Source organism: Anabrus simplex, chromosome 9 (genome assembly GCF_040414725.1).
Source record: "Anabrus simplex isolate iqAnaSimp1 chromosome 9, ASM4041472v1, whole genome shotgun sequence".
Taxonomy (NCBI): domain Eukaryota; kingdom Metazoa; phylum Arthropoda; class Insecta; order Orthoptera; family Tettigoniidae; genus Anabrus; species Anabrus simplex.
This window is the reverse complement of record NC_090273.1, coordinates 43,406,996-43,430,746: the sequence shown is the minus strand read 5'-3', so window position 1 is coordinate 43,430,746 and position 23,751 is coordinate 43,406,996. Positions and strand designations below refer to the sequence as shown.

At 43.4% G+C, this 23,751-nt stretch overlaps 1 protein-coding gene across 1 annotated transcript in view; it reads left to right on the top strand.

Moving 5' to 3' along the window:
- The window catches only part of LOC136880850 (TOG array regulator of axonemal microtubules protein 1), a 437,167-nt gene that overhangs the window by 335,969 nt on the left and 77,447 nt on the right, over positions 1-23,751 (top strand). The window contains exon 16 of the mRNA XM_068229140.1: positions 14,794-14,903. Within this exon, the coding sequence (XP_068085241.1) occupies positions 14,794-14,903 (110 nt within the window). The remainder of the gene's footprint in view (positions 1-14,793; positions 14,904-23,751) is intronic.

Genomic DNA, 23,751 nt, shown 5'->3' with positions numbered 1-23,751 from the left:
GAAGGCCCTTGGAGGAGTGGAAGGTAAAGGCTTCCACTATCCGTAACCTCGGCACATGATGGGGTAGAGTGGTTAGCTCTACGCCCGGCCGCCTTTGCCCCCAGGAATTAACTTGGTACTCATTTTTGGTGTAGGCTGAGTGAACCCCAGGTCCATGTGCACCTCCGGAAGAGGAAATCTCGTTTCTTAAATTCTTAAATAAGGTGGATGGAAAAAAGGTCCCATTTGAGGTTCTGCAGGAAATCCTGGGTCCTTTCAGCTGAATAGGGGTGCACCTTGTCACGAAAGAGTAACATTTTCTGAGACAGAAGACCAGGGCGTTTTCGTAAGGACCGTGCAGTATCTCTCAGATGTGACCGTAGTGCGTCGGGGCAGGTAGTCAACCAGTAGAACAGCATTAGAGTCCCAAAAGACAATAGTCATAACTTTGCTCGCTTGTCCGTTTATGGTACACGCTCGCCAGGTTTCTTCCATGCCATGCTTTGTCTTTCTGTTTCTGGACTTGAATGATGCACCCAGCTCTTATCTCTAGCAGCAATGCGGGAAAACAGTTGATCTCCCTCTCTTTCGTACTCTATAAGAGTAACATCCAAGAAAAGTGTTTGGGTTTTAACCAGATTTCAACTAAACTACGGTCAGCGATCAATTAATATATCCAAACTTCGATGTTTAATAATACGCAATAAAAATGTTGAAAAATGTACATACCTGTGGCATTAATTAATGAAGACTGGTATGAATCATCGGACATTAAGACCCGAATAGAAAAGTCCAGGTTGGTGTTTCTGTGGATGTGGAAGCTAATTAGGTCCCTCCCAGCACTGTTGTGAGGAGTTGAGTCCTGGACCTGGACGCAAACATCGAGTGAGAAACTGTAAGTCTTTGAAATATGGTTGTACCGTCAGATACTTAGGATTTCTTGGACAGAACGGAACAGAAATTGCATTGTTCTGGAAAGAATGGGAAGGAAGAAAGATATTTCTTTGACAGTAAAATCTGGTAAGCAAGAGCACTTAAAGCATACCATGAGGAACAGGCAAATATAGGCTTTACCACAGTTGATTCTCTTGAGGAAGATATAGGAAAATATAAGGCCCGGAAGAGTAAGAAGAAGAAGAATTTCTTGGCAACGTGGTTCAGTACAAGTGTCGCCACGGTAATCACCAACATCCGAGATGGATAAGCAGCCCAAGAAGAAGAGAACTGTGCAGTAAATTCAACAACAGCGTCATAATAAACTGCTGGGCAGCTCCGAGCATTTAGCTCATGACCTTGCCTTAATAGTACTAGAGATGTAAGGCTACACACTGAAAAGCAAATATCGCTGCCCTATTCTCTTTCTTTCTAATGGCTCATCACGGCTGCCAACTTGACTAGTTACATATTGAAATCACGAGGCATAACCATCAACAAACTAACCTCAATGTAAGTATCAATAATGGAGGTTCCCAAGTAAATGCTCAATTAAGATTTTCATAATCAAGTCGGTTTTCAAGCTCAATGAGGAATTGACGAAATAAACACTCTCTCACCATCACTCAGTTTAATTTTAATTTTATATATTTCTGCCTTTATTTTGATATACACATTAATATAACCGTATTCTTCGGAGTTTGCCTGGTGTAAATAATTCAGCTCCCTCCTTGAAATTTGCTATTTCTTGTCGAACTGGAGTGAAACCACGCAGCAATAGCACACACGAGCAAATATATTACATGTACATGTGCCATAAGTCAATAAGAATATACAAAGGCTAAGTCTGCAAACCGTACCAAAGTCGTGACAAGGATAACGATATTTCCCTCTATTTCAATTGAATGAATCTTTATTGTATGCATGATATTCAGCCTGAAGGCTGGTTTGATCCTCTACAGCTCCACCAAGAGCTGTCATAGATAGCCTAGGTGTCACTGAAGAGGCGTAGGTTATCTATGACAGCCTAAGTGTCACTGAAGAAGCGTCCGACTCGTTGGCTGAACGGTCAGCGTACTGGCCTTTGGTTCAGAGGGTCCCGGATTCGATTCCCGGCCGGGTCGGGGATTTTAAACTTAATTGGATAATTCCAATGACCCGGGGGCTGGGTGTATGTGTTGTCATCATCATTTCATCCTCATAACGACGCGCAGGTCGCCTACAGGCGTCAAATATAAAGACCTGCACCTGGCGAGCCGAACCCGTTCTGGGATATCCCGGCACTAAAAGCCATGCGACATTTAATTTTACTGAAGAGGCATGATAGGGAAATGAGGAGTGAGGTAGTTTCCCGTTGCTTTCCGCACCAAGCCAGAAGTGGCTATTACGTATCAATCTGCCAAGCCCACTGAAATGCATGCACCAACCGACCCTATGAGCGATATTTTCACACCATTCATAGCACGGACTGGCTGCATAAGGAATGGTATTACTAGCATCGCTCATACCTCGGTCACTTTCATATTGTCAAAGCCAAGGAAGAGACTGACGAGACAAGTCAATGAAAGTATCATCCTGATTGAATTCTATACATACGAATTGGACGAAATAAGACCGTATTAATAAAATGCTGCGTTCGTCATTTAACGCAACTACGTTATTAAGAAAACTTACAGTGTGTGTGTTATAATTTTCTGTTTGCTAGTTGCTTTACGTCGCACCGACACAGATAGGTCTTATGGCGACGATGGGATAGGAAAGGCCTAGGAGTTGGAAGGAAGCGGCCGTGGCCTTAATTTAGGCACAGCCCCAGCATTTGCCTGGTGTGAAATAGGGAAACCATGGAAAACCATATTCAGGGCTGCCGACAGTGGGGTTCGAACCCACTATCTCCCGGTTACTGGATACTGGCCGCACTTAAGCGACTGCAGCTATCGATTTCGGTAACTACTTTATTAAATGCATTATTCAAACACGTCACAATTCAAAATTTAAAATAGATTGACAATCCTACAGAAAAAGAAAATATGTTTGATGTATACCCGCAAACAAAACACTAGTGATTTTCACAATACGGCTGTCACAAAAAAAATTATTACATAGTGCTAACATGTAACATTAACAGTAACTTGAAGACGTCGTATCAGCAAGTACGGTCCCTAAACTTTATGGGTAGCAACACTGAATCGAACCTAACAGTTAAAAAATAACTATAAATCACTACCTTCAGTATTAACGGGAGAGAAAAGTAAGGTTGTATATACGCCTACATGGCAGGAACTACACTTCACGTTGGTGTCAGTTTGAGCCAACACTGCTCCAATGATGTGTCTTGCATTCGTTCCGGTTTCAGACGAGCAACGCCCATTTCTATTATAGAATATTCCAGTTCAGGAACTGACTAAGCTTCAAATTCCCTTTACTGGAAGTAGAAAGATCATTAATCACCATTTCAAAGAATTGCGAATGGAAGGAAAAGAAACACGCCACCTGACCATTACTGGCCAATGTGAAGTGTGGAGGGAGAGATGTGCTATGTTAAGCACTGTGCCGTTCCAAGGATTTATTTAAGGTCAGCACAGCAGAAAGCATCGTGTACAGCTCTATGATCTATATGACATAATATAATCCAGACATGTATATTTATTTATTTATTTATTTATTTATTTATTTATTTATTTATTTATTTATTTATTTATTTATTTATTTATTTATTTATTTATTTATTTATTTATTTATTTATTTATTTATTTGTACCTTCCACAGAGCTTAAACTCCAATTACAGAATTGCATTGTATTAAATTATTACGTCCGCCTCTGTAGTCTAGTGGTTAGCGTAAATAGCTGCCACCCTCGGAGGCCCGGGTTCGATTCCCGGCTCTGCCACGAAATTTGAAAAGCGGTACGAGGGCTGGAAAGGGAACTACTCGGCCTCGGGAAGTCAACTGAGTAGAGGTGGGTTCGATTTCCACCTTCAGCCATCCTCGAAGTGGTTTTCCGTGCTTTTCCACTTCCCCTCCAGGCAAATGCCGGGATGGTACCTAACTTAAGGCCACGGCCGCTTCCTACCCTCATCCTTGTCTATCCTTTCCAACCTTCCCTTCCCCCCACAAGGCTATCAGCATAGCAGCTGAGGCCACCTGGGCGAGGTACTGGTCCCCGTCCCCAGTTTTATCCTCCGACCAGAGCCTCGCGCTCCAGGACACTGCCCTTGTGGCGGTAGAAGTGGGATCCCTCGCTGAGTCCAAGCGAAAACTAACCCTGGAAGGTAAACAGACTAAGAAAGAAAGAAATTATTACAGATTTAACAAAAGAAACCAAAAAATACATAATATTATACACACAATAATGGAAATATTTTTTAGACAATATGTGACGGAAATACACTAGAAAACAATTAGTGATGTTATATAGGAAGTTCTATATACACTGAATGCCTTAATTAAGCATACTGTACTGAAGCCACACTATAGCTCAGATATAACACAAGTAACTGTACGTATTCGCACATACAGACAAGATTACAGATTACATTATGTAGTTGATAACATATCCTGTAATCAGTGGTGAAACTTTATTTACGATTTAAGAATGGTAACTCTCAAAACCTTACTATACGTCGATAATGTCCAGCTGAGGTCTAAATTGTTGTTCATTTTGGTGAGCTTATTGTATGTCAGAGACATTCTTACAAATGGTGAATTTTTATAATATATGTTTTTTGGTATTTCGCAACTAAGAGATCTCGATTTCTTAAGTTTCCCGCTCTGGCAACGAAATTAATCTGCTACAAGAAGCCATTTTGTTGTCCAACATTCTATAAACTGGTTTACACAAGAACACCCGCTGTGAAGCTAACGTAGTTGACTACATTATTTGTTTGCTTTAAATATGAAATACCACTCACTCATCACGAAATCTCGGGCTTGACTTCCCATCAAGTTGGCCGGGTTTCGAATCCCGACCAATGTTTGTGGTATTTTTTTAAATGAAAACTTACATTCCTATGGTTTGGATTCCACGTCAATGTCCATCGTGCACCGCGTCGAATGCTAAGCAGCGGTGTTTGTACGTACGAGCGAAGACACCTCATTCACTGTAGTGTACGCACAGTGGCGGGTTGATTGATAGATTTATTGTATTTCATTTGTCACTATATTTCTATACATTAAAATGACATTTCTTGTGATATCGAGATAGAAAATGTCTCTGTTATAACAAGTAAATCAAAGAATTAAGTTGTGCCGCTGGGACAATTATAATATTATGAGTTATAGAACCCGGATCTGTCCAGCGGGACACAGAAAGCGTCAAACTTTTACAATCAAGTCAGAAACCTACTGTGGGACTGCAAAAAACCACAAAGAGCAAAAACCACCCTATATCAGACCTACCTCGTACCGATTCTCACAAATGTTTTAGAGACATGTACTCTGTTAAACAATGACTGGGCAACAGAAATGAGATTCATTAGAACTATGAATATAACTACTCGAAAGGACAAAATCAGAAATGAAGTAAATATGAGGTCCCTATTACTAGCGTATGGGGTATGGGCATTTTATGAGAACGACGGACGCGAGACCAGCCAGAAAACTATTCGACCTTACTGTCCAAGGAAAAAGACCAAGGGGAAGGCCAAGGAAACGCTGGATAGAGACAATAAAATCAGATGTGGAGGAGAGGGGTCTCAAATGAGAAGATGTCCTGGAGCAGAAGATGTATGTAGACAAGAAGAGAGGGCGAGCGCCTGCACACCACGCCCGGGAAATTGGTGTTAGAAAATGATGATAATGAGAGTCCAGGCGTTGACTTACATGCTAGAATACAAACTTGCTGTAGCGAATAAGAAGTATACTTGCCCGGATAACAGCCCTGCTTTGAGATTTGCATAAGCATTAGGAGCACGGGCTCTTAGACGCCCCTAGAAATTATGCTACTCTCGCTACACTGCGGAAGAATGGGCTGGACGACACTTTCTTCTAACCATATTAGTTTGCAACCTTCTTCTTATTCTTATTCTTCTTCTACCACTTTTCCCACATATGTGGGGTCGCGGGTGCGAACTGTGCCGTTCATGTGGATTTGGCCCTGTTCTACGGCCTGATACCCTTCCTGACGCCAATACTATATGGAGAGATGTAATCCCTATTGCGTGTTTCTGTGGTGGTTGATAGTGTAGTGTGTTGTCTGAATATGAAGAGGAAAGTGTTGGGACAAACACAAACACCCAGTCCCCGGGTCAGAAGAAATAATCAGAGCGATTAAAATCTCCAACGCGGCCGGGAATCGAACCCGGGACCTCTCTGAAACGAAGGCCTCAACGCTGACCATTCAGCTAATGATTCGGACAAATTAGTTTACAACCTATTACAGTCTAAACATCCCGGCTCTAATTATGACTAATGACAGTTTATTCATTTTTTTAGTTTTATCATTTGTGTCCGAATTTTAATACAATAATTTAGTTTGCTTTTCATTAAATAAGGACTACTTTTTAAGGTGTTTCAGGCACAAAATGTAAAATTATTATTTTTTATTTATTATTAGACATGTAGTAAACACAAGTAAATACGGTATTATAAAAATATACATTTGGGCTCGATTTTTTAAATATTATGCCACAGAAAAATAAATTGAAACACGCAATGACGCAACTGTGAGCTTACATTCGGGAGGTAGTAGGTTCGAACCCCATTGTCGATATCCCTGAAGATGGTTGCTTGTAAAACACATTTGTTTTCGGTTCCTTTTATTGGTGGGGTAAAACAAAATAAAATTAACTGTACATTTATTTAATTGTTTAATTCTGAAGTCTAACATGTGTCTCGAATTCTTTAATTGCTTCTAACATATTCTCAAATGTTGAAATATAAAAATACTTGTTTCGTTCGTAATAATAACAAAACTGAGAATAAGACACAGGTTCTTATCACTTCTTTTTTCGCTCAGAATGTCTTCAGCTCCGTAAATGGCAGTAACTCTTCATGAATCGACCTGCACACATTATTTACAACCGTAATTTCCGGAAAGAATTAATAACGATATCAAGTGTAACGTGGTTGGTGGTCATATTTAAACCAGTATATTTCATTACTTCAGTAGTACTCGTGCAGATATTTTATAACCTGCACGTTTTTAAAAAACATAGGAATGCACTCAACATAATGATTACTGTCTGTGCGACTGACTGTGAGACTTGGTTTCTCAAGGTCGTGCGACAAACTGCGCTGCAGATTATTGATATTTAAGCACCAGCGTCGTTTGCTATTGACTATTGGGAGAGAAGGAGGGAGTTCATAAATGTCACATGCGAAAAATATATTTTACTACAAGTTATAGTTTTTTAATTTGTAAAAGGAAATTTCGGAACTATTGAGATTTATATGCTGGGAAAGGCTGTTGTTCAAGATGATAAAAATTATATTGGGTGAATGTTAAGGGTCGAGGTTTTGGGTTCAGAGGAACCTGGGTTCAGTTCTCGGTTGGGCATTCCTCTTACTCGGTGAGTGGGTATTTGAGTTTGTCCCAATACACTCTCCTCTTCATATTCATACTAAAAACCAGCACAGAAACACGCAACATCCCTCCACATAGGCAGGAAGGGCATCCGGTTGTAAAACACGATCAAATCTACTTATGTGACACAGTTCGCCTACAAGTGAGTGTGGGAATAGCGATAGAAGGAAACATAAAAAGATAATGTACACTAAGCCTACCACACCGTTTCTACATACTCAACTGTTATACGTGAAAGATAAAAATAAAACAAAAACCAAACCCCATGGCGCAACAGCTCCGAAGGGCTATGGCCAACCAAGCAACCGCTGCTCAGACAGAAGGCCTGCAGATTACGAGGTGTCGTGTGGTCAGTACGACGGATCCTCCCAGCCGTTATTCTCGGCTTTCTAGACCGGAGCCGTCATCTCACTGTCAGATAGCTCCTAAATTGTAATCACGTAGGCTGAGTGGACTTGGAACCAGCCCTCAGGTGCAGCTAAAAATCCATGACCTGGCCGCGAATCGAACCCGGGGGCTCGAGGTAAGAAGCAGGCACGCTACCCCTACACCGCGGCGTCAGCGAAAGATAAACATACAAGATACAATTTATTTCTAGATATGTCTGGCTCCATGGCTAAATGGTTACCGTGTTGGCCTTTGGTCACAAGGTACCGTGTTCGATTCCCGGCAAAGTTGGGTATTTTAACCATCATTGGTTAATTGCCTTGGCACGTGGACTGGGTGTATGCGCCGTCTTCATCATCATTTAATCCTCATCACGACGCGCAGGTCGCCTAGGGAGTCAATTCAATGGACCTCTTCGGAAGCCACACGCCATTATTATTATTATTATTATTATTATTATTATTATTATTATTATTATTATTATTATTATTATTATTATTATGCCGAACACACAAGTTAAACATAGATACTGTATTACACTATAGCATACATGTTAAAAAACGCACTATTAAACAAAGAATGACATGTTTTCGTTCTTAAAAGAACATCGTCAGATTCTATCAAATCACACTCAAATATTTAGAATATTTATGTCTTAAACAGAAATAAATGAAAATCCAATTGATAAATATTAATTTATTTACATCTAACAAATTGTTTGCGAGATACATCTGTATGGAATGTGGAGTCGACAAGTGTAAGATTCAGAGCAACTGACTCAGGGTCTAAGAAACTACCACCAATGAAATAATCAATTCTCTGGAGTATGATGAGATGAGACCTATATATGTCTCTTAGACATGGCCATCCATCAATACTTCACATCACAGCCTGCACGGTTACTAGGTCACATCGCGTCACACATTCTGTATCGCTCATTTCATTATGCAAATCTTTAGAAGACCCACCCCGCAGCTATAACACATATTTATGTCAAAATCGTAGCCATATTTTTCTTGCCCTCCTCCCGTCTCCCGCCTCTAGCACCGTCTAAGCAGTCTTCGTGTGTATAGCAAACTGCCACATGATTTAGTTTCCTTTAAGTCGTAGCATAACACAAATACAAGGTCCAGCGGTGTTTTTATTCTCCGAGACCTAAGCAGCTGTACGGGAGGTGCGCGCATAGTTCTTAATCTTGCAAGGAGCGTGCACGTGTTCGACCTGGCAAGCATCAGTAGCCAGTCTGAATCTTAGCTCTTAACATGGGGAGACAGTTGTAATTGCAACGCGATTCATTTGTTCAGCAATTTCCTGGTGAAGTGCCACCTTCACGGGCACAGATTCACGTAATTGTAAATAAATTTAAAACTACTGTCTCAGTGTTCAATAAAAAAAAACAGGTGCGGACACTAATAATTTTAACAGAGGAAAAGCTACATGACATTGCTGCGAATCTTGAACGGTCACCGAACAAAATCACTCACAAAATTAGCACAACAAGTAGGGCTTTCGGTTTTTCTGCACACAGAGTACAAAGTTGTTACCCATGAAATAGTATAGGTTTACACGGGACACAAGAGTGCGATATTGTGAGTGGTATCTTGCATCAATCAATGACCGTTTATTCGACCCACAGCTTGTGTTCTTTTCGGATAAGGCCTGGTTTCATCTTAATGGTTGTATGAACAGCCATAACTCTCGCTATTGTTGTGCAGAAAATCTTAATGGTGTTTATGAAGTACCTCATTATGAAGGACGACACTTCCAGTGTCTTCTATAAGGTAAGATTTCACGCTCAAATCAGCGAGGCCCGTCGCGACGTAGGTTGGGCTGAGGCAGCTGCCTTAGCGCAGAGTACAAACAGCGTGCGCTCGGTCTGGGTATATAAGAGAGACTGTATATGTTTAAGGGACGAAGAGTGCTGAAACGCCTTTCTGCTTCAGTAATGCCAAGAGCAGTCAAGAACCGTATTTAAACTTGAAACTAAATACATTTCATGTGGGATCACCTGACAGAAATCAAACACTGCATCCACAAGCAATGTTTTTATTATTCAGGAATAATTCATTCATTCATCATCTGTTTACCCTCCAGGGTTGGCTTTTCCCTCGGACACAGCGAGGGATCCCACCTCTACCGCCTCAAGGGCAGTGTCCTGGAGCTTCATACTCTTGGTCGGGGGATACAACTGGGGAGAATGACCAGTACCTCGCCCAGGCGGCCTCACCTGCTATACTGAACAGGGGCCTTGTGGAGGGATGGGAAGATTGGAAGGGATAGGCAAGGAAGAGGGAAGGAAGCGGCCGTGGCCTTATGTTAGGTACCATCCCGGCATTCGCCTGGAGGAGAAGTGGGAAACCTCGGAAAACCACTTCCAGGATGGCTGAGGTGGGAATCGAACCCACCTCTACTCAGTTGACCTCCCGAGGCTGAGTGGACCCCGTTCCAGCCCTCATACCACTTTTCAAATTTCGTGGCAGAGCCGGGAATCGAACCCGGGCCTCCGGGGGTGGCAGCTAATCACGCTAACCACTACACCACAGAGGCGGACCAGGAATAATTGCAACTCTAAATAATATAAATATGATGTATCAATCTCCAGATTCCCTCTGTGGGTGGTGGGGGGCGCTAGAACAACTCCCATGGTATCCCCCGCCTGTAGTAAGAGGCGACTAAAAGGGTCCCAGGGGCCCTTAGGTGATCCTCGCATTCCTTCCACTTGCTTGTGCCAGGCTCCTGAATTTCATATATCCTGTCTAACCTTCCTTGGTCAAATCTTGTCCTTTTCTGACCCCGACAGTACTAGGTATTGACGCCGAGGAGTCTTTCATTTTGACGCTCTTCACTGATCGTGTGCCAACGGCCGTAGCCGTGTTGAAACACCGGATCCCGTGAGATCTCCGAAGTTAAGCAACATTGGGCGTGGTCAGGAGTTGGATGGGTTGCCACGCGCTGTTGGTGGGGGGTAAGGGAATGGAGGAGCGGAAAGGAACTGACCACCCTACCGCACGTAAACTCCGGCTCAGGAACACATCTGCGGAGGTTCGGACCTGCCTTCGGGCAGAATAACCCTTACCTTACCTACTGATCTTGTCTTTCTTCGGTTGATACTTTCATTTTTTTGAAGTGTCGGATACCTTCCATTTCTCCCTCTGGTTAGTGTTATATAGAGCATGGTTGCCCAGTTGTACTCACAGCAATCACCACTGCCACAACCACCAAGGCTTTACGTCCCCATCCGACGGACGAGTCACCCCAACAGCATCATATGCCCTCTCTCGATAGGAACATTGCGGAAAGGTTTGCAATGGCACGCCATCTAGTGATTATAGAAATTGTATTCCACCACTTCCCCTACCCTGCTCTGGCAAACACAAAGGAAGGATCTCTCCTCTACGCTACTTCAGGTTCCGTTTCACGCCATTTTTCTATGCTTCTTTAGATGCAAAAAGTCAACGGAAGCGCCACTAAGTTTTATGTTAACGTTTCATTTTCGTTGTGAATGTGGCCTTAAGCGGAGACGGACACCAACAAAATTTTAAAAATGACTTTTTCCAAGTCCGCCTCTGTGGTGTAGTGGTTAGCGTGATTAGCTGCCACCCCCGGAGGTCCGGGTTCGATTCCCGGTTCTGCCACGAAATTTGAAAAGTGGTACGAGGGCTGGAACGGGGTCCACTCAGCCTCGGGAGGTCAACTGAGTAGAGGTGGGTTCGATTCCCACCTCAGCCATCCTGGAAGTGGTTTTCCGTGGTTTCCCACTTCTCCTCCAGGCGAATGCCGGGATGGTACCTAACTTAAGGCCACGGCCGCTTCCTTCCCTCTTCCTTGCCTATCCCTTCCAATCTTCCCATCCCTCCACAAGGCCCCTGTTCAGCATAGCAGGTGCGGCCGCCTGGGCGAGGTACTGGTCATACTCCCCAGTTGTATCCCTCGACCAAGAGTCTGAAGCTCCAGGACACTGCCCCTGAGGCGGTAGAGGTCGGATCCCTCGCTAAGTCCGAGGGAAAAACCGAACCTGGAGGGTAAACAGATGATGATGATGATGATGACTTTTTCCAAATGTTGCCTCATTCAATTATTTGAACTCTGCTAATTAAAATGCTGTATGATTTATTTTAATACGACATATGGAAGCATTTTTAACAAATAATTTTAAAATCAATGCACAAGTGTCAAATTGGGCAACTTAGACATGTTTCTTTTTGAAAATATAAACATGTGGAACCCTTTAATCTAGGAGGCTGTGGTTTTCACTGTTCTATTCCTGAATGTTATGCGCAGAGGTTTCCGGCACTGTTATAACAAACGTTACAATAGTTTCAATTAAATAGAGTTGGATTTTAGGCACTGTTTTGCGTAAATGTGTGAGTCATATTCTGAAAAATTACTTTTTTCTCACGTTTGACCCATTATCTCAGAAACTACACTGGATAGGTAGTTCATTGCATGCAGACAGCCATCTTGTATCATGATACAACAACTGAACCAGAAAAAAGCACTTCACATATATAGTTTCTGATTTACATACGTTTTTAATATTTTTTGTTAAAAATTTGGAACTTATTAAACAAATTCATAACTTTACAACTGTTTGCTCCAACCATTCCATCCTGGTCCAGTACTTATGGAAAGGGTGTAAATACAAGTAGTAAAAATATCAAAGCTCTAAACTTAATACTTACTGATACAACGAGGCATCTTTTCTGTTAAATTAACATTATCAAGATAGGGCTTTCCGACTTCCCTTAAGGGAAGAGCCGTTAAAAGCGTGAAAATGACTCCATAGGCCTTACAATCATAATACCATCGGAATGAGAACCAGACCGAGGGAAATCGGATGAGAAAGATGAGAGCAAGGAGCAAGTACAATTGCCGAAGTTGTGAACCCGTACGGAATGTCAGATTAGTTATTTTCTAGCCGTGTAACGATCGAGTTTGTGTCACGTAGCTGTGAGCTTGCTAAGGTCAAGGTTACTTCCTTCGTGTCCGATCCCTGTCTAATACGTGGGAGATAACAATTAACCCAAGTCTTCCCATTCATGAAGACATGGTTGTTAGGTACGGACGTCTGAAATCAAGATTTCCGCCCATTGAGACTGCAAGGGAACTCATCAATAGGAACTTTAACGGTTCTGATGAATGGCAATAGAAGTGGACCAACACAGCTCCAGATGAATGGCAGACCCTCTTTAGTCTTCAACATCCACCACCTGGTTTTAATCTCCCCAGAATAACTTGGGTTCTTCTCAACAAAGTCCGTACCAATCATGGACGATGTGGATCGTTGTTGCATAAGAGGGGTATGCGCTCCTCTCGTGAGTGCGACTGTGGTGAGAAGAAACAAACCATCCGTCATATTGTCATTCAATGCCCAACAAGGTCATACTCCGGTCAACTGAAGGAGTTTGTGTGTGCTTCTGACGGGGTTTTACAATGGTTGGACAGTTTAGATTTGAGTTTGTGAACTGCTTTTGAGATCGGTTGATTTTTTGAAGTGTTATATTGTTTGTTATATGTTTGAATGTTTGTATGTAGAGTTATGTACTAGCCATAAGCTAAATAAATACATAAATAAATCGTCTTCATAAGATCTACCTGTGACGGTGCGGCATAAAACAAATAAACACAAGTTCTGGTTCTGCAGCAACTTCCTCCAATATGCACAAGCACCATTAATACCTCCTCTTTGAGTCGAACTTCAGAGCTATGTCTGACCTACATCACTGCACTGCACAGGGAATTATTTAACCAGAATGTTCAGGGAGTATTTCGGCGCCGCTGTCACGAAACATCAATTATGATGGAAGGCGTGGTATGCGACCTATTCTTAAGTGAACGGACTGTTTGGAAGAAGAGTCCTGAATATTGTACACATCAGCTGGTCAATGTGGAACAGATTAGTGCTATAACATCTAGCTCGTATTTGAGTGAACGCTGCTTAGAAAACTAAAGGGAGTGTTATAAATTAAAGAACAGGGTAACATTCGGTGTTGCGTGTTTTAAAGACATAGTACGAGAGTTTTATGAGAAATGATCATACTTTTTCAAAATATTAATCAACCAGTTTTTGACCTACAAATGCTTTTGTTGTATTTTACCTTGCACCATCATCGTCTCCGAACTGGTCCTCTACTGTAAGCAGTACACAAATGTTTAAAATGCGTTCATAACCTGGAAAATCCTCTCTGCATGAACATTTCTTTATTTTTGAAGCTGAAGTTTGGATAAATGCTCCTTAAGGCATATATCTATGTTCAATCGTCAGCCCGAAGGCTGGTTAGATCCACAGCAGCTCTACTATTAGCTGTCATAGATGGCCTAGACATCACTGAAGAGGTGTATTAGGTAAATGAGGAGTGATGAGGTAGTTTCCCGTTGCTTTCCTCAATGAGCCAGAAGTTGCTATTACTTATCAGTCTGCCAAGCCTATTGAAATGCAAGCACCAACCAACCCTACGGGCAACATTTTCACAACATTCATAGCAGGGAAAGGCTACATAAGGACGATGAGATAGTAAAGGGCTAGGCGTGGGAAGGAATTGGCCGAATGCAAGTTGACGTCTGCTCGCCCCTAACCGCACGGCCAACTCGCTCGCTGGTTACATATTCTAAGCTCTACCATAGTAATATTCACTTCATTACAATAACGTACATACCGCTTTTCACGAGAGTTTAATCCTGATGTAAACAAATAGGCGGAGCACCTTGCTTATACACGTGGACATGGACAAAGTTGATTGGAGAAGTAACCGTCGCACTCACTCGACTGTATGTGACCTCGAAGAAAAGTATTACGGCGCATTAATTTTATTTTATTTTAGTTTAGTTTATTACATTTAGAGAGTTTGGAAGAGTACGTAATCAAATTAAAATATGGTGTTCATATATACCGGTATATACAGTATATGGTTTTGTTTTAATAAAATAGTGATTAAATAACGAGAAATGAAGGCACAGGGCGTGGTGTAATACAGGAAGTCTTCTCGTAGTGGGGGAAAGTCCCAAGCTGCACAGCGTGGAGATAGGTGTTGCTTCTTGCAGCAGCAGTCAGCGAGTATTCATAGTGAGAGAAATGGAGCAAGAGGTAAGACCATAGCGTGTAGTGAAGCACAATAGAAGAAAACCGCTCAGAAGTGACCATAAAGAAAAGTTATTCGAGCTAAATTTTTCAGCATTTTGTCACATGCAAACTGCTTCTTCATCACATCACTGTGCAAGTGACCCTGAATGTACACTGACTGACAGAGCAAATGCAACACCAAGAAGGAGTGGTTCGAAAGGGATGAAAGTTGGGGAAAAAACAGAGACGGCACGGACGAATAATTGATGTTTATTTCAAACCGATATGCAGGTTACACAATGCGCACGGCATCGACTCAGTAGGATGTAGGACCACCGCGAGCGGCGATGCACGCAGAAACACGTCGAGGTACAGAGTCAATAAGAGTGCGGATGGTGTCCTGAGGGATGGTTCTCCATTCTCTGTCAACCATTTGCCACAGTTGGTCGTCCGTACGAGGCTGGGGCAGAGTTTACAAACGGCGTCCAATGAGATCCCACACGTGTTCGATTGGTGAGAGATCCGGAGAGTACGCTGGCTACGGAAGCATCTGTACACCTCGTAGAGCCTGTTGGGAGATGCGAGCAGTGTGTGGGCGGGCATTATCCTGCTGAAACAGAGCATTGGGCAGCCCCTGAAGGTACGGGAGTGCCACCGGCCGCAGCACATGCTGCACGTAGCGGTGGGCATTTAACGTGCCTTGAATACGCACTAGAGGTGACGTGGAATCATACGCAATAGCGCCCCAAACCATGATGCCGCGTTGTCTAGCGGTAGGGCGCTCCACAGTTACTGCCGGATTTGACCTTTCTCCACGCCGACGCCACACTCGTCTGCGGTGACTATCACTGACAGAACAGAAGCGTGACTCATCGGAGAACACGACGTTCCGCCATTCCCTCATCCAAGTCACTCTAGCCCGGCACCATGCCAGGCGTGCACGTCTATGCTGTGGAGTCAATGGTAGTCTTCTGAGCGGACGCCGAGAGTGCAGGCCTCCTTCAACCAATCGACGGGAAATTGTTCTGGTCGATATTGGAACAGCCAGGGTGTCTTGCACATGCTGAAGAATGGCGGTTGACGTGGCGTGCGGGGCTGCCACCGCTTGGCGGCGGATGCGCCGATCCTCGCGTGCTGACGTCACTCGGGCTGCGCCTGGACCCCTCGCACGTGCCACATGTCCCTGCGCCAACCTTCTTCGCCACAGGCGCTGCACCGTGGACACATCCCTATGGGTATCGGCTGCGATTTGACGAAGCGACCAACCTGCCCTTCTCAGCCCGATCACCATACCCCTCGTAAAGTCGTCTGTCTGCTGGAAATGCCTCCGTTGACGGCGGCCTGGCATTCTTAGCTATACACGTGTCCTGTGGCACACGACAACACGTTCTACAATGACTGTCGGCTGAGAAATCACGGTACGAAGTGGGCCATTCGCCAACGCCGTGTCCCATTTATCGTTCGCTACGTGCGCAGCACAGCGGCGCATTTCACATCATGAGCATACCTCAGTGACGTCAGTCTACCCTGCAATTGGCATAAAGTTCTGACCACTCCTTCTTGGTGTTGCATTTTCAATAAACTAAGTGAACAGAATCCAGATTTAGTCGTTTATTCAGAAGTTCAGATCTTCGCACTGTTGTCGTATGCGATGCGCAGCCTTGTACGTACGAACACGAGACGTTGACGGGGTGGAGGTTGGTACTACACGCTCAGCGAATGACAAGTCTTTCTTTGGCGGAGGCGTGGATATACCATGTTTACATCAGGATTAAACTCTCGTGAAAAGACTTATAGAAACATATCTTGCACATACTGGAAGATTTTCCGAAGGAAAAGTTTCACAGTGATGTGATAGAAAATGTGATGAAGAAGCAGTTTGCATGTGACAAAATGCTGAAAAATTTAGCTCGAATAACTTTTCTTTAATTGGCTTTACGTCACACCGATCCAGATAGGTCTTACGGCGACGATAGAATAGGAAAGACCTAGGAGTGGGAAGGAAGCGGCCGTGGCCTTAATTAAGGTACATTTGCCTGGTATGAAAATGGGAAACTACGGAAAACGATCTTCAGGGCTGCCGACAGTCGGGTTCGAACCCACTATCTACCGGATGTAAGCTGATAGCTACTTGACCCAAGCTGCACAGCATCTTGCTTGGTGGGAAGAATAGTAATTGAAGGAAGGACTTGCTGTCTACAAGCACAACGACCTCCTTTGAAAAATCGCCCATGGAGCTTTAAAAATTGTATTAGGGTGAAGGTATCCGCCCCTGTGGTGTAGTGGTTACCGTGATTAACTACCACCCCCCGGAGGCCGGGGTTCGATTCCCGGCTCTGCCACGAAATTTGAAAAGTGGTACGAGGGCTGGAACGGGATCCACTCAGCTTCGAGAGGTCAACTGAGTAGAGATGGGTTCGATTCCCACCTCAGCCATCCTCGAAGTGGTTTTCCGTGGTTTCCCCACTTTTACTCCAGGCAAATGCCGCGATGGTACCTAACTTAAGGGCACGGTCTCTTCCTTCCCTCTTCCTTGCCTATCCCTTCAAACTTCCCATCCCGCCCACAAGGCCCCTGTTCAGCTTAACAGGTGAGGCAGCCTGGGTGAAGCACTGGTCATCTTCCCCAGTTGTACCCCGACCCAAAGTTTCACGCTCCAGGACACTGCCCTTGAGGCGGTAGAGGTGGGATTCCTCGCTGAGTTCGAGGGAAAACCGACCCTGGAGGGTAAACATACTAAGAAAGAAGAAAGAAAGAAAGATTAGGGTGAAGGTAATTACATTTTTTAAAGTGGGAGACATGAAGTATGTTTTAAACCCAAAATTGTAATAAAAGTCTCTTTTCGAAGGAAATGACGAACATTTCAATTATGACACCCCTTAAAGTAATATCAGATTTTTGAACATCAAAACAGTACCTTCCCCACAAATGTTCCCAACATATTATTCGTGAAAGATGACGGTGGTGGTGATCATTGTTTAAAGAGGAAGTACAAGTGGGCAAGCAAATCACCGTCTATGGCATTGCACTAATTAGGAGAGGAAAAGAAAGATATCCGACGATTGAAAAAATATTGGTCAGAGAAAGACAAGGGCCACGAAGGGCGTGAAAATGAAAGACCCCCAGGGATTCGCAAACCTAATACCATCGGGGTCGGAAGAGAACAAGAGTTGAGCAAGGAAGATCGGATAGGATAGATGAAAATGGGGAGTCTGGCACGAGAAAGTGAAAGCTGTACCATAAACAGCACTAAGACGAATTCCAAGACAGTTCCTAGTATAGGCCATGGCCTCCAAGCCCCTCACCTTCTCCGAGCATCTCCTTTGCCGTAACAAATCTCGTGGTCTGAAAGACGGCGTCACCGTCTATAAGGCCGGCCTGTTGTTAGCTGAGCTATGCTCTATCTCTTCTGCTGCCACTTATCTCCACCAAATGGCATTAATGTTGCCGTTCCCAAATCAAACCTGACAACGATGGGTACAAAACTATTATTTTGTACAAGTTGAAAAAGCTGGGTAAAGGTGGAATATTGCAGATATGATGGCTGTCGGTGAAAACTAACTAAATCCGTGTGTCTTATTTTCTCGATCCTACGCTCAGTGTTTTAAGGCGCTGAGGTGACTTGCCTTCATCGATTATAAACATGGTATACCTGCAGTTAATTCTTCTTGTTAATGTGTACCTCAAGAAAATGATTGCGTAGCCCAATTACCTGTTGGTTGCGTCTGGAGAACAAATCGCGTGTCGCATTACACCGCTCAATCGATTGCGGTCGTCCTGCAGGTAACCGCAGTATGTTCAGCTAATCACACGCGTCCGTGCAGTGTTCATAATAAATTCCGCAATCGTGAACCAAGATACAGTGTAACATGCTACACAGGGAGGAGGATCATCTCCCTCTCTAATAAAAATCTTGATTTTACCTCCCACTAACTACTTTACGCCGGGATGAGCAGCTCGGACGGTAGAGCGCCGGCCTTCTGACCCAACTTGGCAGGTTCGATCCTGACTCAGTCGTGTGGTATTTGAAGGTGCTCAAATATATCAGTCTCGTGTCAGTAGATTTACTGGTACGTAAAAGAACTCCTGCGATACAACAATTGGGGCATCTTGGCGTGTATGAAAACGCGTATAAGTAGTTAGTGGAATGTAAAACCAAATAACATTAATTACTTTTACGGTTTTCAGTGAGCCGAGTTGCCGGAATTTTGTCCCGCAGGAGTTATTTTATGTGCCAGTAAATCTATCGACATGAGGCTGACGCACAGTGAGTTTCTCTCATCGGTTGGCCGGCAGGCGCGCCCAGCTTATCTGCCTTCCGTTGACTCATCACTTCCCGTCACACAGCGCAGCGACAGCACGGGAATGCCCGCACTTCGCAGTTCAGGTCCGTGCTCAGACATGTATTAAGTTTTGATCTGTCACTCCAACTGTTCTCGACTTGTGACGTGTTACTTCGGCTGTAAATCTCATAATGCTTCTACGTGTGTACATGGTAGAGGAAAGGGTATTTATGTACGATAATTATGTGAAAGCAGAGTCTTGCAGGGAAGTCGTTAGGCGATTTGTAACACAATTTCCAGATGTACGCACTCCACATAAAGAGATCGTGCGAAAATTCGTAAATAAATTGAGTAACTGGTTCTTTACTCGATAAGAAGCGAAGTGTTAAAATACGTATACTTGGCGAGGGAAAAGTAAATGAAATCGTAGAAAGATTAGAACATACGCCTACAAAATCCCTAAGACAACTTGGACAAGAAGCAGGGGTTTAGAAGTGCTCAGCTTGACGGTCTACCATCATGTTAAAATTGAAACCATACAAAGTAACTGTGGTACATGAACTTATTTTCTTAACTTTAATGTTATCTTATGGCATGCACGGATAAAGTGAGCGATGTGCTCTCCTTGTTGCAATGCCGCGGAGCGGGGAGTGATGATTCAACGGAAGGCAGGTAAGCCGGGAGCGCCTGCCGACCAGCCGATGAGTGACACTCACTGTATCTGAGCACCTTCAAATGCCACCGGACTGAGCCAGGATCAAACCTGCCAAGATGGGCTCAGAAGACCAGCGCTCTACCGTCTGAGCTACTCAGCGCAATTCTCTCTCTCTCTCTCTCTCTCTCTCTCTCTCTCTCTCTCTCTCTAACCGTTACACTCATGACCCAAGAGCTTCGGTGCTTCCCTCATAAGTTGATGCCATTTTGTGTGATCTTGCGTCTTCCGGACAGTGGTTCTCCGTGGTAAGTCAGTGATGTCTCTGATTTGATCAATCCATCTTTTCGTGACTCGTTCTCGCGACCTTTTGCCATGAACTTTTCCTTGGATAATTAGGGTTTTTAATTTTATTTACAAGTTGCTTTACGTTTTATGGAGCGATGGGATATGAAAGGGCTAGGAGTGGGAAGGAAGCGGCCGTGGCCTTCATTACGGTAAAGCCGCAGCATTTGCCTGGTGTGAAAATGGGGAACCACGGAAAACTATCTTCACAGCTGCACGCCGCTTAACCGCACGGCCAACTCGCTCGGTGGGCAATTAGTTTCTCCGGGTTGTCTTCCTTTCTCCTTATAATGTGACCGATGAATTGCAGAATTTCCTGGTAAGTTACACAGCTTGACATTATTGTCTTGTATTCCAACTTCCTGGATGGCAGAATCATTTGTTCGCCTGGCTGTCCATGATATTCGCAACAGACCACATTTCCAAGACGTTGATTCTACTTCTATCTTTAGCTTTTATGGTCCAAGTTTCTGATAAATGCATGAAGATCGAGAAGGCAAGTGGGTGGACTCGTCTTTTCTACATATTCAATATAATTGCTCTATCTTGCCAGATCTTCCTTAATTCAAAAAAAAAATCACTTTGTTTGCAAATGAGGTGTCTTGGTAGCAAACGGTACACTAAAATACATTATTACTAAGCACTAAATTTTAAATTAACTAGAGAAGAAGACATTTTCCTAGAATACTGTGGTATACAATTTACACTAACAATACTTTTTTTCTGTTCAACATACAGCTCATCCTTGATAAATTTATATTGTTTACAAAATTCTACTTATAATATCTCCTGTACTTACAAGCACGGTCAACTCATATACAGTATGTGGAATTACGGTAGAAATTCAGTATGCACTACATTAGTTTTATAGCATGATAAGGATTTAATATGTTAGAAATCTTAAGTGGAATACCTTGTAGAGGAGAGATGTGTTCACTGCGACAGCCAAGAACCGACCCGCCGGCCCCCAGGAGTAATTTTACTTTTATAACCTAACACAATTTATCCCGCGCCATTGCTCATCGCCTAACTACGTAGTAGCATTTCCATTGGGTGAGACATAATCGGATATGACGTCACTCCCAGCAATAAAGTAAAATGAATTCCGTTACCAACCCGCGCACAATAAATACACAACCGATCGTAGTCCAATGGCTTTGTCACTAACCTACCCTAACGTATCTAGACCAATTGTTTTGTCACTAACCTACCCTAACATATCCAGACCAATGGCCATACTTCCATAGCCATACGTCCAGCAAGATGCGACGCGTGATTTCTTTTTCAGAGCTACCTGTATCCTCTATTAACTTACTGAACCCAGATAAGTAAAGTGGCAAACTCTTTGGATGTTGCTTAGGTTCTGAATCTCTGCACCTCTGTTGACTACATTAGTTCGTCGTCAGCGGTTGCAGAATAGACTTCGGCCTGCATGGGGCCTCGGCTGGTCCGTGGTCCGACAGCTCTGCACTCGGACCGATCAACCGAGCTGAGGAGGGGTAGGCACGACGCGGCTCTCTATTCGGGAGGTGGAGAGGGGCTGGTCCCCACTGTCGGTTGTCCTGAGAATGGTTTTCCGTGGTTTTCCATTCTAAGGCGAATGCCGGGACAGTTCCTAGTATAGGCCACGGCCGCCAACCCTCGAAGCATTTCCTTCCTGACCTGAGAGACGGCGTCACCGTCAAGGAGGCCCGTCTCCCCTTTCAGGGGAGAAATGAAAACATTTCAGTCGTATTATCATTAATTTTGTCTTGCTCGAATTCATCTCCATACCAAGATTGTAAGTTTCGTGTCGTAAACAATCCATTATCTCGGCAAGCTCGTGTGGGCAGCTGGCTACAAGTGTGGTGCCGTCCGCAAAACGTAGGTTATTGATTCATTCCGACCATTACAAGTTGTCCATTTCATGACCGTATCGATGTTTAATCAAGAAGTAAGTATAAATAACCACCTAATCGATACTTTATTAATCCCTCAGGCAAAATTGAATAAAATTAAAACTTACAGGACATGTTTCGACCACTTAGTGGTCCTCTTCAGCTGTATAAATAAAGAACTGAAAAGAAAAACATTGACAATAAGCACAAATAAAAGTTCTTTGGAGACTCCTTTGATAAAAATGGAGGTCGTCAGAATAGGTCATCGTGCCTTTCGTTCTTGTTTGGAAAAGATGTTTATTCTGCGCTGTCTAGAGGGTCTGTCTTTGAGCGCGACCTGGTGAAGTAACGATGTGAACAAGAGATATAATCAAACACGACATCGCAGAAGCACAGCCCAATCTCCCTCCTCCCTCACATGTTATTTTAGATGACGATGAAACTCTACTTCCCTTCTCTCCAGAGCTTTCCATGAATTGTCAAACTGTATCACATCGTTACTTCACCAGGTCGCGCTCAAAGACAGACCCTCTAGACAGCGCAGAATAAACATCTTTTCCAAACAAGGACGAAAGGCACGATGACCTATTCTGACGACCTCCATTTTTATCAAAGGAGTCTCCAAAGAACTTTTATTTGTGCTTATTGTCAATGTTTTTCTTTTCAGTTCTTTATTTATACAGCTGAAGAGGACCACTAAGTGGTCGAAACATGTCCTGTAAGTTTTAATTTTATTCAATTTTGCCTGAGGCATTAATAAAGTATCGATTAGGTGGTTATTTATACTTACTTCTTCATTCCGACCAGTCAAGAATCATTCTTCCCACTTCTCTAGGACATGCCCCATGATATATTCGCTTAGGCGATAAACAGCCGAGGTGATGAGATACATAATTGTCTCACATATTAGAAACTTTGAAAGTTGAGGATAATTTACCATCCACTCTACATTGGCCAAGTTGTTACATACTGTACAAAGCTTTTATACTCACCATCCCAACTAAAGTCTGGATCAAGAATTTGAAACTAATACGAAGACACCTTTCAACTTTATGCTATCCGATTTATCTCCACAGCATCAAGGTATCGAACATCCCTCACTGCCCAGAAGACCCTGAAGAAATAGCCGACTTGAACCACATCCTACTGTCATGTAGCAGCAGAACCATCTGTACTCTTCTCGAATGAATCAAATACCCCGCTGCCACCTCAGTTGCCATCCTCTTATCAAATCTAACTCCACAATTATGAGCTGTAATGTGTCATTATTTATCAGACTGTAGTATCAAGTCATACATTATGACCCTTTTTCAGCCACTTAGATCTAAACGCCGAACGCCAATATTAAAAAGAAATAGCCTTTTGTAAATCAAATGAGATGAGACGCATTTCCCATTTTCTCAAGAACACACCACACAGCCTTGTCCACAAAATGCAATCAAAGACCTTCTGATAGTCAACGAAGCAAAGAAACAAGGGAATGTTGAATTATTGTGCCTTCTCAACCACCTGACGAACTTGGCAAAGCCGGCCTGTCCTTACAGCAGCTGATATCTAATGAAAGGCTTCAGACGTTCGTTTATAATATGCAGCACGGCTTTACTTGCATGTGATATTAGTGAGAAGGTTTCTACAATTCATAGTTGATCCCTTTTTGTGAAATGGTATGAGGATGCAAGTGAGCGAGTCTTGCTCCAGATTAAGTGCATTAATAA